The sequence below is a fragment of the Hyla sarda genome, chromosome 6, assembly GCF_029499605.1.
Source record: "Hyla sarda isolate aHylSar1 chromosome 6, aHylSar1.hap1, whole genome shotgun sequence".
Lineage (NCBI taxonomy): Eukaryota > Metazoa > Chordata > Amphibia > Anura > Hylidae > Hyla > Hyla sarda.
The window spans coordinates 38181651-38200667 of NC_079194.1; the positions used below are offsets into that span (position 1 = coordinate 38181651).

The 19017-nt window shown below is 44.9% G+C and overlaps 1 protein-coding gene across 1 annotated transcript in view; it reads right to left on the reverse strand.

Annotated features, from left to right (window-relative positions):
- Positions 1-19017, reverse strand: part of LOC130275494 (coagulation factor XIII B chain-like) — a 429154-nt gene that overhangs the window by 18785 nt on the left and 391352 nt on the right. The window contains exons 8-10 of the mRNA XM_056523540.1: positions 3142-3312; positions 2838-3047; positions 1446-1631 (exon numbers count right to left, since the gene is read on the reverse strand). Of these exons, the coding sequence (XP_056379515.1) occupies positions 1446-1631; positions 2838-3047; positions 3142-3312 (567 nt within the window). The remainder of the gene's footprint in view (positions 1-1445; positions 1632-2837; positions 3048-3141; positions 3313-19017) is intronic.

Sequence of the window (19017 nt, forward strand, 5' to 3'; positions counted from 1 at the left end):
TTAATTAATCAGTGGTGTGCGCACTGATTAGCGATTGGTGGTGACAGGGGGCGCAGAAGTCAGTGGGGGGGGGTCCAGCCACTCAGCCCAGCCAGAACAGTGGCTGGTGACACATACACAGACCCCCACACAAAAAAACACGAAAAATTAAATAAAAAAATGCTAAAACACGAAAAAAGCACCCGCATGAACCCCCCCAAAAAACGCTGATCAGTGAAAAATCACTGACAGCGGTGGGGCAGGCCACACACACAGGTACAGTCCGTCAACAAAGACCAGGCCTGCTAATGGTGGCACGGACCGCCTATAGGTGCAAAAAAATAAATAAAATGGTGCTTATAATTCACAAAAAAGTACCTGCACCACAAAAAAAAGTAATATTTGACTGATCAGCGTTGGTTGGGTGATTGGCTACTTTTATACGTAAGAGGGCCCGGCCATGCGGTTACCAGGTCTGCACCCAAAAAATAAATAAAAAAACACTGGGGGCAGACCAAAGCGACCCTGTAGGGCCGGGGTCACGCAGCAAAAACAAGGGGCACTTTTTCAACTGTGAGGGGGACATGTAGCACGGGGCTCCGTCCTGCTCAGCTTTAGACACACAATGTTGGTGAGCAGAGCGGAGCAACGAGCTCCTGCTCTCCTCTACCCTTCTGATACACTGTGATTGGTGCGATCACCACGACCGCCCAATTACAATTGTCCTGGAGGGAGTGGCAACACTGCCACATCCCAGGAAAGTATGGAGGATAATTAGCGGTGTATATTACACCACTCATCATCCTCCTTTTCCGAATCATGGGGTCACATGTGACCCCAACTACCAGGAATCACTGCAGACCGCCGGTCTGAATTGACCAGCAATTTGACCCCCCTCGGCAATGTTCCAGGATTCCTGCTGAATGATTTCAGCAGGCATCCCGGTCCAATCCCTGCCCGGCGAGCGTCAGGGAAAGGAATCGCCACACATCGCCCGGTCTGAATTGACCGGCGATTTGCAGCTATCGCCGATATGGGCGGGGGGGAGGGTTCCTCATTTCAAATAAAAAATAAAAAAAATATAGGCTGACTATGCATCTTACATGTACAATATTAATTAAATCTTGCAATGTAAATAAAACTAAATGTTCATATATTGGCTACAGATGGAAGGGATAGGCCCCAAAGATCCTTTCTTCTAGAAAGCCCAAGGATCTGCCATCTGATGTCACATCTTTTAATACTGGGATTAATAAAACAACTGGGTAAACCTCAATAGTGCAAAAATTCTACTTGGACACTACATTGGAGGCCCTGAAAATATGAACAAGGTTTTAGAAGTCCTGAAATATTTCCAAATATAAGTAGAAAACTTTTGATAGTTCAGATATTGTGAACATCATTGGCTTTTGTAGTATCAGGTTATCGTACTTTCTTTAAATATGACATTATTTTATTACCTTTACCTGTACAGCTTGGATAGATCAGTGTTTCTCCAGAACATTTTCCGATAGGTCTAGTCCTACGATAATATCCAGTCTTACATTTAAAGTACACTCTCTCATTTTCTTCATAGTATACTTCATTATCATGGACTTCATCTAATTCCAAGTTGTTTTTATCAAGTTCATCTTGATCTATTCGGCATGTCTCTAGGGAATCAAACAGGGAACATGATGTCTATGTGACAATGTTCAAATAAGAATGACCGAAACAATAACAATGTGTAATATACATCCGCATTGCAGGGAAGTTGTCTGTATAATAAACCGACCATATATACTCGAGTATTAGCTGGTCCGAATATAAGCCGAGGCCCCTACTTTCACCCCCAAAACCTGGGAAAACTTATTGACTTGAGTATAAGCCTAGGGGGGAAATACTTCACCCCCCCCCGTCATCATCCAGACACCCCTATCATCATCATCATCCCCTGTCAACCCCCCCGTCATCATCCAGACCCCCATCGTCATCATCACCCCCTGTCAAACCCCCGTCATCATCACCCCCAGTCTATATCCCCCTTGTCATCATCCAGACCGCCCCCTCCGTCATCATATAGGTCCCCCTCGTTGTCTACTCACCTCCCCAGTTCTCTCAGTCCTGTTGCTTAGTAGCTGCAGGGACCGTCCGCATTCCGGTGGGAAGGGTGAGCCGGTCTGGGCCGTCCATCTTCCCCGGGAGGCCCTCTTCTCCACTCCGGGCCGGCCCCAGACTAGTGACACTGCATTGCCGCCGCCACACTGGGACGTCCCTAACATCACTGACGTCTGCAACACACGGATATCCCTGTGTGGCGGCGACAATGCAGCATCACTAGTTGGATGGTCCCTGCAGCAAAGATGGATGGCCCGGCCAAGCCCCCCCCCCCCCCCCCCCATAAAACAGTATTTTTTTTACTCGAGTATAAGCTGTGGGGGGCATTTTCAGCACGAAAAATTGTGCTGAAAAACTTGGCTTATACTCGAGTATATAAGGTATATGCTCTTTTATATTTATTTTAATATAATATTTTTCTCTTATTCTACCTAGCCTGAAAAAAATGACATTTATATTTTCTTATTATTATGTTAAAATTATGTTACTATGATTAATTTTAATAAAAACTATATTGACAAAAAAATTAACCTTATTGCAAAATACTTAATGGGAGCTGAAAAATCTTCATACATCACATTATGAGATGGAAAAACTGGTAAGGTCATTGGGAAAACTAATAACTAAAAAACAAATAAAACGAAACATGCTTTGTAAAAGAAAAGCAGAAACTCCTTAAAAATAATTCCACGCTTTCAAATGTGAAATGCAACATTTATATAACATATTGTTAGTAAAAATAAACAATAAATAATACTTACTTCCAGAGAAGCAATTAGGATACCTAAATTCTCCATCAGAACATTCAATCACCAAAGCTGCTTGATTTGGTCGTCTAAATCCTGACTTGCAGGTTACACTGAATCGTGTGCCGTGTATATGAGTGATATCAGGATTATTGTCAGAATTGTCAGATGGAAGGAGCTGAATGTTGTGTAAATTAAGATTTTCTGTGGAGATTTTACATGGACCTAAAAGATAAGTAAAAGGGAAACTCATTTGTTCCTCTTTTTTTTTAACAACACACTAAATACTTGTAAATGTGTAGTTTAATATTGTACTTACGGTAACATACTGGTAGTTCGGTCCATTGACCATTCTCACATTTAACATTTATAGGCCCATTTATTACATGGTCTTCGTTGCACTCAAATTCGATATATGAGCCTGAGTCATAACTGTCCTGGGGTTCAGTTTTGAGGAATGCATTTTCGATTTTTGGAGTTGCGCAGCTTTCTAAAAGGTAATAATGAAATTAAATTTAGAAGTTTATAGCTCATAAAAAAGTGTACATTGTCCTTGTGATGCATATGGTATGTAATCATATAATATAATTACCAATAATGGCAACTATTTTATATACAATTCTTTATTGGAAAGATATCACACACCTTATCACTATTAGGCTACGTTCACATGGCCTTTTTTTCGTCACTGTCTCGTAAACTATACTACTAACGGATGCAAACTGATGCAAAAGGATGCCATTCTGTGGCATCCTATTGTATCAGTTTTCATCAGTTAGTGTGAAAAGTCAGCTGCCTACGGACTCCCGCAGCTGGGACTACTACTACTCCCATCATGGAACAGACTTGTTTCCATGATGGAAGTGGTAGTTCCCCTGGCTGCGGGAGTCTGCCGATGGCTGGGGAGGCTACATTGGTGTTTTTACTACTACCCCCATCATGGAACAGAGTCTATTCCATGTTGTGGGTAGTGGTACAGGGCCTGAGGGATTGATCACACCGGATCTCACTTCTGAGACCCAGTGTGATCAGAAGTTATTAAACAGGGGAACGGAACTTCCAGTTCCGGTGCGGCCGATGTAGGCTGCTACTGAGAAGAGCTCCCGCGCCCCCCAGCTCATACCTGCCCGGTACCGGCCCCCTTTCGGATTTTGCGGGTCCCCACAGCCTTGTGAGACCTCAATGAAGCTCTCGGAATGGAGCGCTTCATACAGCGCAGCGTAGCGGCTGCGATTCCGGCGCCGTCGCTCCCGGCAGCTCAGGGAAGCGCGGCGAAGATGGCCGCCACGAGTGCCTCCCGCACAGAAAGCGTAGCGCATGAAGATACACGCGCTGCGGGGAAGGCTTCCTCACTGCCACCAATGAACTCTCCGGCCGAGGACCATGAAATGGAGGTAGGGCAACCTCTGTTACTGCCCCAACAATCACAGGCACAGATAAGCCTACCTAGCACAGTCACAGGTGGAGATAAGCCTGTTAGCAGCCCCCCTGTGGATCCTGGCCTCCCACAACTGTCCACTTCTGCTCAGGGAGCCCCTATGACAATAGACTACCAGCTCCTTGCCTCTGAGATGGCAGCACGTATCACCCCAAATGTGCAACATATTGTGGAGGAAGTTTTAAAAGCTACACTGCAGAACCTTCAGCTGGAAGTTGAAGCACACTCCAGTCGCTTGAATGAGGTGGAGCAAAGAGTGTCTCACCTGGAAGATTGTGACGTCATTGCAGAAAGGCGACTGCACAATGCTGAATCTGAGCTTGCTAGAATGAGTGAAAAGTTAGAGGACCTCGAAAATAGGTCCCGGAAAAATAATTTACGAATAGTGGGGGTTAAAGAAACTGTGACGCAACAGGATCTGCAGCACTTTTGTGAAAGGGACCTCCCTAAAACTTTAGGTCTCTCTCACCCATGCCGGGTAGAGAGGGCTCACAGGATAGGTCCAGCTTCCACCTCCTCCAGAGAAACTCCAGCTGCTTTGGCGAATAGACCGCATCAAGTAATACTTCGCTTACTTAATTTTAACCTCTTAAGGACCCAGGGCGTATGGATACGCCCTCACACCCTGGGCCTTAAGGACCCAGGGCGTATCCATACGCCCTGGCGTTTTCCAGTCTCTGCCGCGCGCCGGGCAGACATCAGAACTGGATGCCTGCTGAAATCCTTCAGCAGGCATCCAGGGCAAACGCCGAGGGGGGCCATGTAGGCCCCCCATGTCGGCGATCACCGCAAATCGCAAGGGAAATCGCCCTTGCGATCTGCGGCGATACCAGGCTGATCGGGTCTCTGGGACCTGACCGCCCGGTAATTTTGCATGTTCCCGGCTGTCACAGACAGCCAAGACCATGCTAACGTAAAGGAGCAAGGTGGCAAGCCGACCACCTCCTCCTATACCCTGCGATCTGTCGGTTAGTTAACCGACCAATCGCAGGAGGGGGGCGGTTACTTCCTCCCGTCCTGCCCGGCCCCTGAAAGTCCGGAGAGGACGAGATTAAGACCGGAGGACGCGGCGGGGGACGGGGGAGTGCTGGGGACCGGCCCCGGTACTTACCTCGTCCCTGAAGACCAGGATCCTGGCGGCGGAGACGGCGGCGGCGGCGGCGACAGGTGAGTAGATCTTCAGCCGCGGTCGGGCCCTTTACAGCAATGCACATCGCCGTAAAGCAACATGCATTGCTGTAATGGGACCCTGTAAACTACAACTCCCAGCATGCCCAGACAGCCCTTGGCTTCTGGGCATGCTGGGAGTTGCAGTTTTGCAACATCTGGAGGTCCACAGTTTGGAGACCACTGTGCCCTTCCAGATGTTGCAAAACTACACATCCTCAGCATGCCCTTACTGTCCAGGCATGCTGGGAGTTGTAGTTCTGTAACATCTGGCCCTTCAGATGTTGCAGAACTACAACTCCCAGCATGCCTGGACAGTTTTGGCATACTGGGAGTTGTAGTTTTGCAACATCTGGAAGGGCACAGATTGGGAACCATTGTATTAGTGGTCTGCAAACTGTAGTCCCCCAGATGTTGCAAAACTACAACTCCAAGCATGCTGGGAGTTGTAGTTCGGCAACATCTGGCTCTAAAGATGTTGCCAACTACTACTCCCAGCATGTTTGAGAATGTTTGGGAGTAGTGGCTTTGCAACAACTGGAGGCACACTGGTTGGGAAACATTGTCTGTTTCCTAACTCAGTGTTTCCCAACCCGTGTGCCTCCAGCTGTTGCAAAACTATAACTACCAGCATGCACTGATAGACTGTGCATGCTGGGAGTTGTAGTTTTGCAACAGCTGGAGGTCCCCCCTGTGAATGTACAGGGTACATTCACATGGGCAGGGGGCTTACAGTGAGTATCAGGCTGCAAGTTTGCGATGCAGCAAATTTTGCGCGGCAGCTCAAACTCGCTGTAACCCCCCGCCCATGTGACTGTACCCTAAAAACACTACACTACACTAACACAAAATAAAATAAAAAGTAAAAAACACTACATATACACATACCCCTACACAGCCCCCCTCCCCTCCCCAATAAAAATGAAAAAAGTCTGGTAGGCCACTGTTGCCAAAATGGAGCCTCCAGCTGTTGCAAAACAACTCCCAGTATTGCTGGACAGCCGTTGACTGTCCAAGCATGCTGGGAGTTTTACAACAGCTGGAGGCACCCTGTTTGGGAATCACTGGCGTAGAATACCCCTATGTCCACCCCTATGCAAATCCCTAATTTAGGCCTCAAATGCGCATGGCGCTCTCACTTTGGAGCCCTGTCGTATTTCAAGGCAACAGTTTAGGGTCACATATGGGGTATTGCCGTACTCGGGAGAAATTGCCTAACAAATTTTGGGGGGCTTTTTCTCCTTTCACCCCTTATGAAAATGTGAAGTTGGGGTCTACACCAGCATGTTAGTGTAAAAAAATAAATTTTTTACACTAACATGCTGGTGTTGCCCTATACTTTTCATTTTGACAAGAGGTAAAAGGGAAAAAAGCCCCCCAAAATTTGTAATTTAATTTCTCCCGAGTACGGAGATACCCCATATGTAGGCGTAAAGTGCTCTGGGGGCGCACAACAAGACCCAGAAGGGAGAGTGCACCATGTACATTTGAGGTGATTTGCACAGAGGTGGCTGATTGTTACAGCGGTTTTGACAAACGCAAAAAAAACAAAACCCCACATGTGACCCCATTTTGGAAACTACACCCCTCACGGAATGTAATAAGGGGTGCAGTGAGAATTTACCCCCCACTAGTGTCTGACAGATCTTTGGAACAGTGGGCTGTGCAAATTAAAAATGTTGCACAGACCACTGTTCCAAAGATCTGACAGACACCAGTGGGGGTGAATTCTCACTGTACCCCTTGTTACGTTCCTCAAGGGGTCTAGTTTCCAAAATGGTATGGCATGTGGGGGTTATTTTGCTGTCCTGGCACCATAGGGGCTTCCTAAATGCGACATCCCCCCCCCCCCCCCCCCCCCCCCGAGCAAAATTTGCTCTCAAAAAGCCAAATATGACTCCTTCTCTTCTGAGCATTGTAGTTCGCTCGTAGTGCACTTCAGGTCAACTTATGGGGTACCTCCATACTCAGAAGAGATGGTGTTTCAAATTTTGGGGGGTATTTTTTGCTATTAACCCTTGCAAAAATTTGAAATTTGGGGGGGAAATACCCATTTTAATGAATTATTATTTTTTTTTTTTACGTATGCAAAAGTCGTGAAACCCGTGTGGGATATTAAGGCTCACTTAATTCCTTGTTACGTTCCTCAAGGGGTCTAGTTTCCAAAATGGTGTGCCATGTGGGTATTTTTTGCTGTCCTGGCACCATAGGGGCTTCCTATATGGGACATGCAATCGAGCAAAATTTGCTCTCAAAAAGCCAAATATGACTCCTTATCTTCTGAGCATTGTAGTTCGCCTGTAGTGCACTTCAGGTCAAATTATGGGGTACCTCCATACTCAGAAGAGATGGGGTTACAAATTTTGGGGGGTATTTTCTGCTATTAACCCTTGCAAAAATGTGAAATTTGGGGGGAAACACACATTTTAGTGAAATTTTATTTTATTTTTTTACATATGCAAAAGTCGTGAAACACCTGTGGGGTATTAAGGCTCACTTAAATCCTTGTTACGTTCCTCAAGGGGTCTTGTTTCCAAATTGGTATGGCATGTGTTTTTTTTTGCTGTTCTGGCACCATAGGGGCTTCCTAAATGCAACATGCCCCCCAAAAACCATTTCAGAATAACGTACTCTCCAAAATCCCCTTGTCACTCCTTCGGTTCTGAGCCCTCTACTGCGCCCACCGAATACTTTACATAGACATATGAGGTATGTGCTTACTCGAGAGAAATTGGGCTACAAATATACAAAGTATACTTTTTCTCCTTTTACCCCTCGTAAAAATTCTAAAATTGGGTCTACAAGAACACGCGAGTGTAAAAAATGAAGATTGTGAATTTACTCCTTCACTTTCCTGCTATGCCTGTGAAACCCCTAAAGGGTTAAAAGGCTGACCGAATATCATTTTGTATACTTTGGGGGGTGCAGTTTTTATAATGGGGTTATTTGTGGGGTATTTCTAAGATGAAGACCCTTCAAATCCACTTCAAACCTGAACTGGTCCCTTAAAAATAGTGAGTTTGGAAATTTTGTGAAAAATTGGAAAATTGCTGCTGAACTTTGAAGCCCTCTGGTGTCTTCCAAAAGTAAAAACTTGTCAATTTTATGATGCAAACATAAAGTAGACATATTGTATATGTGAAAAAAAAAATATTTTAAATATCCATTTTCCTTACAAACAGAGAGCTTCAAAGTTAGAAAAATGCTAAATTTTCTAATTTTTCCTAAAATTTTCAAATTTTTCACCAAGAAAGGATGCAAGTTACAATTTTTTTTTACCACTATGTTAAAGTAGAATATGTCACGAAAAAACTATCTCGGAATCAGAATGATAACTAAAAGCATTCCAGAGTTATTAATGTTTAAAGTGACAGTGGTCAGATGTTCAAAAAATGGCCGGGTCCTAAGGTGTAAAATGGCTGGGTCCTTAAGAGGTTAACGACAACATTGAAATACTGCAAGCATACCGGTGCTTACAGCAACTGCTTGTGATTCAGGGAATGCGCCTCCTACTCTTTGAGGACTTTTCTGTGGACGTGGCAAAACGTAGGAGAGCTTTCAGCGCCATTTGTTCCTCACACTATAAAGCGAACGTATGATTCCAACTTCAATACCCGGCGACCTTACGGGTGTTTCAAGCTGATGGAACAGTAAAGGTATACAAGACACCTGAGGAGGCAGCCTCTGCACTTGAACAGATCCCGCCATCCCCCTCGCAACGCTCGACACGGACAAGATCGCCAAGACGCCGCCGGTCGAGATCGCCCAGAGAGACTCACTGTGCTCAACGATCTAGATCGGCCGCGAGAGGAGATGAGGGATCCCCTGCTCCAAGAGACCAACGCAAATGATTCCGCTCTCCTAGGAGAGGACATGGAGGTGGTCGTCAATCTTCACCAGACTGAAAGGTTCCGCTACCTTGATTTCACAATGGACAAGATGGACTTCTGGGACATGATCGGGCCTGGAGGCCAAACACACCGTGACTTTTTATGCTGACATTTCACTATTGTTTTTTTTTTTGTATACTCCTTTTTTTTGTATGCTCCTCCTGCCGCTTAAGTTGCCATAACATCTACTATAGTATGTATAGCTTTTGGGGCAGGTTAAAGCGCCTTTATTCTTATATTCGGGGGCCTTTGCTAGTCTAGATAATTACCTGGGGGAGTACGGAGGCTTACTTTTACTTCACAGACTTTTACTTCACAGTTAGTCTCCTATGTCGCCCGAAAAAAGTCCTTTACTCATAGGCAGGGTATTCACACTGACCAAATACCCATTGAGCTTCATTTTATGCCATTGTTCTATTTCTTCTTCTTATGAGCTAACGCTTGATGCCCCGAGATGCCAGGTTTTCTATACTCCTGTCAGAGAGGGTACCCATGGGATTCTTTTCATCAAGGGGAGGCAGCTTGATAACATTTTCTATGATGATATATTTCTCACTCTTGTTAATGGACTATACTATGCTGTATACTGTCCCATGAGATTGTTCCCACCACTAATACAGTCTAAAGGTTAAGATTTTATTGTGGAATGTCAAGGGTTTACGCTCCTCCCATAAACGCAGGCTCTTCCTACGATACATAAAACGTTTCCTCCCGGACATAGTGCTACTCCAAGAGACCCATTTAGCAGGGGATGATTTTTTTTAGAATGCACTAACAGTGGGTGGGGCAGGTTTATGGCTCGCCGGCAAAGGAGGGGAAAGCGGGGGTTCTTACCCTACTCCACAAATCCTTCGCATGCACCCAGATTTCTCACACAGGAGACACTGACGGACGTTTATCCCATCTAGTTCTTGAACATAACGGGGAAACCCTTAACATCTACAACGTGTATGCACATAATGGCGAAAACAGATCCTTTTATCAGGACCTCGCAGCCACAATTGAGAATGATGTGGTCCCTGGGAAATTCCTGGGGGGTGACCTTAATACGGTTTTGGACCCACTAGTAGACAGTAAGAGCACCCATATTCCCCGTCAGCCTGTAACTAACAGAGCCAGCGACTGTGTCCTCCCCCTATTTCTGGAAGTAGATATGCAAGATATATGGCGTTTGACTCACCCGGATGACAGGACTTTTACCCACTTCTCCAATGCCGGGAATAGACTATTTCTTAATTAGCTCTGAACTCTGTCATTGAGTGGACTTCTTGGACATTGGAGAGCTGGCTCTATCAGATCATGCTCCGGTAGTACTGCAATTTTATTCATCTTGCCCCCATGGGTCTGATATATTGTGGAGATTTCCAACTTTGCTAGTGAAAGATGATTCCTTTGTTGATGAGTTGAGGGAGTGGTGGTTGGAATATGCAGTACACAACGCAACGCACCTTTCAAATCCAGTTTTATATTGGGAAACTGGAAAAGCGTTACTTAGAGGCAGGCTAATAGCTCACATGTCCACCCTAAAACGTACTTCCCTTACTAAATTTAACGAAGCTAGTACCCAATTATGTAATGCTTATAATCTATTTCTTGCCTCCCCTACAGAATTACACAGAGAGAAATGGAAGGCGACCAGGGCAGATTTAGAATTATGGCTGGACCGGCGTGAGAGGCTAAAACGTTCGCATTTTGAAGTAGATCTCTTTAAATATGGGAATAAAGCAGGTTGGTTAACGGCACGATTGGTGAGAGGTAAACACCCCCCTACACACATAACGGCGTTGAAAGACACAAAGGGAACACTAAAAACGGACCCCCATCTAGTAAATAAAATCCTAGCTAACTTCTATACCAAATTATATGAGGACTCTCCCTCTGATCTATCTGTGGGTGCAGACTTCTTAAGGGGAGTAACCTCACCTAAGCTGACGGATGACCAGAGGGAGATCCTCAATGCCCAGATAACGGAGGAGGAAGTCGCCCTTGTAATCCGACAGTTACACAATAATAAGGCGCCTGGCCCTGACAGATACTCAGGGGACTTCTATAAGTCCCTCCTACCTCAGGTATCCCCGGCCCTAGTTGAGGTATTCCGTGAATACATATGCTCCGGCCAATTGTCTAATGACTCCTCTATGGCATATATCAAAGTCCTACCAAAACCGGGCAAAGATATAACAGACCCTAATTCCTATCGTCCCATATCCTTAATTAATCAAGATACTTTCTAAAATTCTGGCTGATAGGTTAGCGCGCTTTATGCCCACACTTGTAGGTTCCCACCAGGTGGGATTCATCAGAAACAGGTCGGCCACCATGAACATAAGAACAGTTCTGGCGGTACTGGATCGGCTGCAGCATCATCCCCAGCCGGGCGACAAACCTGCTCTTCTAGCATTGGATGCCGAGAAGGCTTTTGATAATGTACACTGGGACTGGCTGGGGATGGTGCTAGACTGAATATGACTTCATGGGGCATTCAGATCCTATTTATCCGGGATTTATCGGGCACCACTGGCACGGGTGTATACCCAGGGGATACTGTCGGCCCCTATATCCTTATTTAAGGGAATGAGACAGGGATGCCCAATCTCTCCCCTCCTATTCGATCTAACTCTGGAACCTCTTGCCAGATCTCTACTAGTTTCCGGCGTATATTCAGGAATTCCTATTGGGGGAAAAAAAGTTAAGCTCCCCATGTTCGCGGATGATGTCCTGTTATTTATTAATTCACTGGATACGTCTTTGGGGCGTATTCTAACACATCTTCACATTTTCGGTACATTCTCGGGTTATAAAATAAATCTTAACAAATCGGAATTACTTGCCCTGGGCACTAGTCCCCCGCGTTGGTTACCCTTAGTTCAGGACGTGGGAATTAAGATAGCATCCTCCTCCGTTACATATCTAGGAATAAAAATAGGGAAAACCCTGGATACTGTTTATAATCTGAATTATCCCCCACTCTTCTCTAAAATACGTGCGGAACTCTCGAGATGGGGCAACCTCCCACTCACCTTCATGGGTAGGTGCCATTTACTCAAGATGGTGAGTTTCTCCAGACTCCTTTATCCCTTACAAACCCTTCCCTTATTACTAAAACACACCGACATCAGGGGTCTCAATTCAGCTTTCACCAAATTTATTTGGGCGGGCAGACAGCCTCGGATCGCCTTAGCCAAACTCATGTTTAGCAAACAGGAGGGAGGCCTTAATTTTCCAAACGTGAGGGGATATAATCTGTCTTGTTTGCTCAGATTTGTAATCGACTGGATACATGGTTCCCCCTTTCACGCCATCACTGACTTAGAGAGAGAATTAGCGGCACCGTGGAACATAACAGCCCTTCTCCACACCGCTTATGCCAAACTCCCCCCCCCCCCCCTAGTTAAACACTCCGTCTTGCTTCAAGACACGGTGGAGACGTGGAAGGAGGTTCGGAAACTATTTCAATTTCCCTTCTTAATTTCCAAACACCTTCCCTTAATGGGACACCCTGAGTATCCAGCCGACATCCCATCCTGGATTCTAACGGAATGGACATCCAAAGGATTGACCATGGTTCATCATCTTGTAGATGGTCTGAGCAAGCAATGGCTCTCGCCACAAGCTATCATGTCCAAATTTGAGCTACCCCCCTCTCATACTTTCCCGATAATCTGCCTACACTCCTTCCTCACGTCACGCTTAAGAAACATGTCTAAGGAATCTCTTGATCACGAATTTGATAGGCTCATAGGTACCAGTCCTCACAAATTGACCATATCGATCATTTATCCTACAATTAGAAGGATACTGATCAAACTAGACCCTAATGAGATGTTCTCCTCATGGTCATCCAGGAGGATGATATCTCTGAATGTGTGTTGCATGGCTGGCAGATGGTTCGTCGCCACATTATAAACGAACGATGGCGAGAAACGTATTTTTAATTTGCCCATAAGGCTCTATACATATTTAATATCCTCCCTTCCCGGGGTTTTCCTGATAGGATTACAGCCTGTCTCAAATGCTCCACCCCCCTGACTAATATGTGGCAAAGTGTATAGACATGCTCGACTATAGTGGAGTATTGGAACACGGTGCTGCTATATATCAAAGACACTTGGGGACTGACTTTGCCTTACACCCCCAGAGCTCTATTGTTCCACCAATGTAGACCTCCAGAATCGGCCCACATGCACACAAATACACCTAAATGGCCTCCCCTAGTCCACATTGTCCTATTAGTAGCACTAAGATGTATTTTTCACAACTGGATATCCCCGATAGCGCCTTCGCTGTGGGATTGATAGGTTGGAACGCCATAAAGACACATGCACTGCAACATTTTTTAACAAGTGGGAAGTATTCATTCTTTCACATTATACGACAGCAGAAATAATTGATATAGTTACACAGTTTAGTTCTACGGAATGGTATTGTTTGGGTTCCCTGGGGGATACATTGGGTGGGTTACGCCTTCCTGCTTAACCGTAGATTTTTTTTTATTTTTTTCTCTCCCTCACTTTTCTCCCATACTGACTACTACAGACATTTCATAAAGGTCATTGATCCATTCTCAAATTGTTTCACACTACTGAGCATTCCCCTCTGTGAAATTATTGTTTGTATTCTATCTGACGCAAGCTCTTTTGTTCTCTCTTCAAGCATATTGTAGCCCGCAAGAGGGCCTTTCATGACATCATTGTTACTTTGTTTTGTTGTTTGTATTTACAAAATCACATAAAAAAAACCAGGGAGCTGAGTGGCATGCTCAGCTCCGCTGTGATGTATATACTGTCTATTTTTACTTTTGTTTTTAAATACCTGGCCAGGAGCCCTGAATGGGCGGCAGCGAGGAGCCAATCAGGGCTCCTGGCAGGGTTTTTAAACATATTGGCCGGCATTTATCATTGTAGGTGTAAGTGAAGCGTTTTTCTACACCTTTTTTTGTGTGCTGGTAATGTGTAGGAGCACAACATTTATTAAATGGTCACAGAATATTTGATACATCTTGTGCAGGTCACATTTTCTGAAATTTCTCTCTTCACATACACCAAAAAGCTAAGCTAAGTCTGGGCTTGTGAAATTTTAGAGACTTTTCAGCAGCTTTGGACCTTTTCTGCGCCTTTTCACAAAAAGGCAAAGTTCATAAAACCCTTCCATATCATGTGTATTGTCAAAATCAGTGGATTGCAACTCAAAATCTGCAGAAATGTGTAAACCAAAAGGCGCAAAAAAGGTGCAAATAAACCCTGCTTAAACCTTTTTTAGACAAAAAACAGTCTAAAGACAATGATAAATGTCGGCCATAGTGTGCATGATTACCATATAATCATATTCCCCCCATCTTTTGTGTGGTACGCCTCGGGGGTTGTAGGGTAGTTGGGGTGTTGCTATTCTGGATAATAAAGGGTGCTGTTAACCCTTCTCACTTGTGACGACAGGGTGAGGGTTAAATACTGTAATGGTGCTGGGCCTATCGCCACCCTTCCCAAGAGTGATAGGTGAATGCGTAATAAATGGATTGTCCACAACCACTGTTCAACTGAAAACTTGCAGGAACTTTTACTGAATATTTTCTGTAGCAGGTAATAACAGTCTATTTTTATAGCAGGTAATAACAGTCTATTTCAGTCTATTTCTAGTTGAGCAGTGATTGACAGTTGGTTGGGATCAGATAAGCTCAATTTAGCTGTTAAAAGATTCTGTAGCATAGATCCGGTGGATTTAGGGGTGCGTTTAGGTCCAGTGATCTTGCAGAGAGTAGCAGGGAATTGTAATTGTACAACAGCTTTGGTATAGGCCGAGGCTGCAATGCTTTGGCCTAGTAAACGTACTTGAAAGTTGCGGAGGTCCTACCTGGTTCAGTGACAGCAACCCAAGAGAGCCAATAATGGCCGCAGCTCCCTTATATGGGCAGGGGCTGATCCGTTTTGGATTGGTCCATAACAACTGTCACTCACCGTTACACGGCATTGTGGGTGAACACGTGACACAAGAACCACCTAAGGTCCTTCAACATACCATAGAGTTCTGAATAGCTGGTCACATGACCTAAGGTCCTGCGACGCCAAACAAGCGAGTAATGCAATATACATATTTACAATTATAATTTCTATAAATATTAACTTACTAAGGGGTGACTAGGGGCTAACTAGGGAAACGGACCCCGACAGTCCTAGGGACTCTGATTTGGGGACCCCCCCCACCAAGGCACAGTATGAAATATGGTGCTAGGACACCACATTTGTATAATCATTTAATTCCCCCATGTATATATGTGATAAATGATTCTCCTGCTGCCCAGTCATCTTCTACCGCTATCACATTCACAGTGGACACATGCCAGTCCATTACCTGTTGCTCATCTCCGTACCTGATAGAAATGAGCAGCTGGGAATGGAGGTAAATATCCCCCCTGTGCGCTGTTATTACGCTTCATTCATTCATTCATTCATTCACCACCGCCGGTTATCAACATGGCCCATACAGGGATGATCTAATATATAACTTTGCTATGCACAATTGTTATGATTTGCACTTTGGATGTTTTGTATAATGGATTTGATTTTATTTATTGTGATTAGAGATGAGCGAACTTTTAAAAAATTCGATTCGGCCGATTCGCCGAATTTTCCGAAAAAGTTTGTTTCGATCTGAATTTTTTCACGGCAAATCTATATTAACCCCTTAAGGACGCAGGACGTAAATGTACGTCCTGGTGAGGTGGTACTTAACGCACCAGGACGTACATTTACGTCCTGTGCATAACCGCGGGCATCGGAGCGATGCTCGTGTCATGCGCGGCTGATCCCGGCTGCTGATCGCAGCCAGGGACCCACCGGCAATGGCCGACGCCCGCGATCTCGCGGGCGTCCGCCATTAACCCCTCAGGTGCCGGGATCAATACAGATGCCGGCATCTGCGGCATTGCGCGATTTAAATGAACGATCGGATCGCCCGCAGCGCTGCTGCGGGGATTCGATCATTCAGAACGCCGGATGGAGGTCCCCTCTCCTTCCTCCGTCCAGCTCCCGGCGTCTCCTGCTCTGGTCTGTGATCGAGCAGACCAGAGCAGGAGATGACCGATAATACTGATCTGTTCTATGTCCTATACATAGGACAGATCAGTATTAGCAATCATGGTATTGCTATGAATAGTCCCCTATGGGGACTATTCAAGTGTTAAAAAAAATGTAAAAAAATGTAGAAGTAAAAGTAAAAAAAAAGTGAAAAATCCCCTCCCCCAATAAAAAAGTAAAACGTCAGTTTTTTCCGATTTTACCCCCAAAAAGCGTAAAAAACATTTTTTAGACATATATGGTATCGTCGCGTGCGTAAATGTCCGAACTATTAAAATAAAATGTTAATGATCCCGTACGGTGAACGGCGTGAACGATAAAAAAAAACAAAAATGTCCAAAATTCCTACTTTTTTAATACATTTTATTTAAAAAAATTATAAAAAATGTATTAAAAGTTTTTTATATGCAAATGTGGTATGAAAAAAAAATACAGATCATGGCGCAAAAAATGAGCCCCCATACCGCCGCTTATACGGAAAAATAAAAAAGTTAGAGGTCATCAAAATAAAGGGATTATAAACGTACTAATTTGGTTAAAAAGTTTGTGATTTTTTTTAAGCGCAACAATAATATAAAAGTATATAATAATGGGTATCATTTTAATTGTATTGAGCCTCAGAATAAAGAACACATTTCATTTTTACCATAAATTGTACGGCGTGAAAACAAAACCTTCCAAAATTAGCAAAATTGCGTTTTTCGTTTTAATTTCCCCACAAAAATAGCGTTTTTTGGTTGTGCCATACATTTTATGATATAATGAGTGATGTCATTACAAAGGACAACTGGTCGCGCAAAAAACAAGCCCTCATACTAGTCTGTGGATGAAAATATAAAAGAGTTATGATTTTTAGAAGGCGAGGAGGAAAACATGAAAACGTAAAAATTAAATTGTCTGAGTCCTTAAGGCCAAAATGGGCTGAGTCCTTAAGGGGTTAAAAAAGGCTATTTCTAGCCTACATACAGCCTCTATAGGGGTATAGAACACTTTGCTGTGTTCTAAAATTCATTTGGAGTGTGCTGGGTTAGTGAAATAATACTGTTATTCAGAATAACATGCAGATTACCGGCATCACTTTTAGAATCACTGCCGCACAGCAGCACAATGATAGAGCCTGGTGGTGGCATCAGTGTCAGGAGACCATATAGTGGCTGAATGACATAGCGTGGAGTTGTTGGCAGCATGAGGAGACCATTAAGTGGCTGAATGGCACAGTGTGGAGGTGTTGGCAGAATGAGGACACCATACAGTGGCTGAATGACACAGCATGGACATGTTTTCAGCATGAGGAGACCATATAGTGGCTGAATGACACAGTTTGGATGAGGCTGAAGCATGAGGACACCATATAGTGGCTGAATGGCACAGCCCGGAGTTGCCAGCAGCATGAGTAGGCACTAGGCCTTCACAATCCCTACGATTAAAAGATGAATTAAGAAATTTAAACCGAAGATTTTGGATAGCGGGTGCTACCTATGAGAAAATTTGAAATTCCCAGACCCAGGCCCCACAGTGGCATCAGTAAACCATATATTGCCTGAATGACACAGCCTGGAGTTGGCTGAAGCACGAGTACACAGCAGAGCTTCACAATCACCCCCAAAAAACACAACAATTTTAGAAATTTTTGAAAAAGATTTTGGATAGCGGGTGCTACCTATGAGAAAATGTGAAATTCCCAGAACCAGGCCCAGCAACGCCATCATTTTTTGATTTGAAATTTAAAACAACCTTTGCGCGTCCCGGACACCAGCGTGTGGGTACAAAGGACCAAATCCAACAAGCCCCCACAGGGCACATGTGGCCGTGAGATGTAGGTGCAACGTCTCCATTGCCCTGACCATCCATTGTTTCCAAGACTTCTCGCCAAGGCAAACCATATGAAGAACAGCTTGACACCGCCGTGCCCAACACACATGGTATGCTGAAGGGCCACCGAGATTTGGACGTGCAGTGGAGGCCGAGGACACGGTGGAGGATGAGGAGGTGTCGTTGCACACTGTAACAGGGCCAACTGCCTGGGAGCGGGAGCGTGGAGGAGGAAGCGGTGTGACCTGTCCAAGTTTCTGTTGTGGCTGTGCAGGAACCACATTTACCCAGAAAGCCATAAAAAACAAGTATTGTCCCTTCCTGTAGTTACAGCTTCACATGTCGGCGCTGCCGTGCACTTTTTAACACACCGACAGGCTCAAGGACTGGCCCACCTTCTCTTGTACAAACTTATGTAGGGCTGGTACTGCCTTCTTCGCAAAGAAATGACGGCTCGGGATTCTCCACCTCGGCTCGGCACAAGCCATCAATTCTCTGAAAGGTGCAGAGTCCACCACTTAAAAAGGGAGGGACTGCAACACCAGCAACTTAGACAGGAGCACATTCAACTTCTGTGCCGTTGGATGAGTGGGCGCATACTGTTGTCTCTTGAACATGGCTTCGCCGATGGATTGTTGGCGGAATGGCTGACTAAAAGTGGGAGAAGCAGGAGTGACAGAAGGAGGGTTTGACACACAGCTCCCTTCGGCTGAGGTGGTGGAGCCTTGGCTGGATGAAGGAGGGAGCGGATGGCCACTGGGTGATGCAGCAGGCTTGACCATTACATCGAAGCCACGGTTCTCCCAGGCCGCTTTATG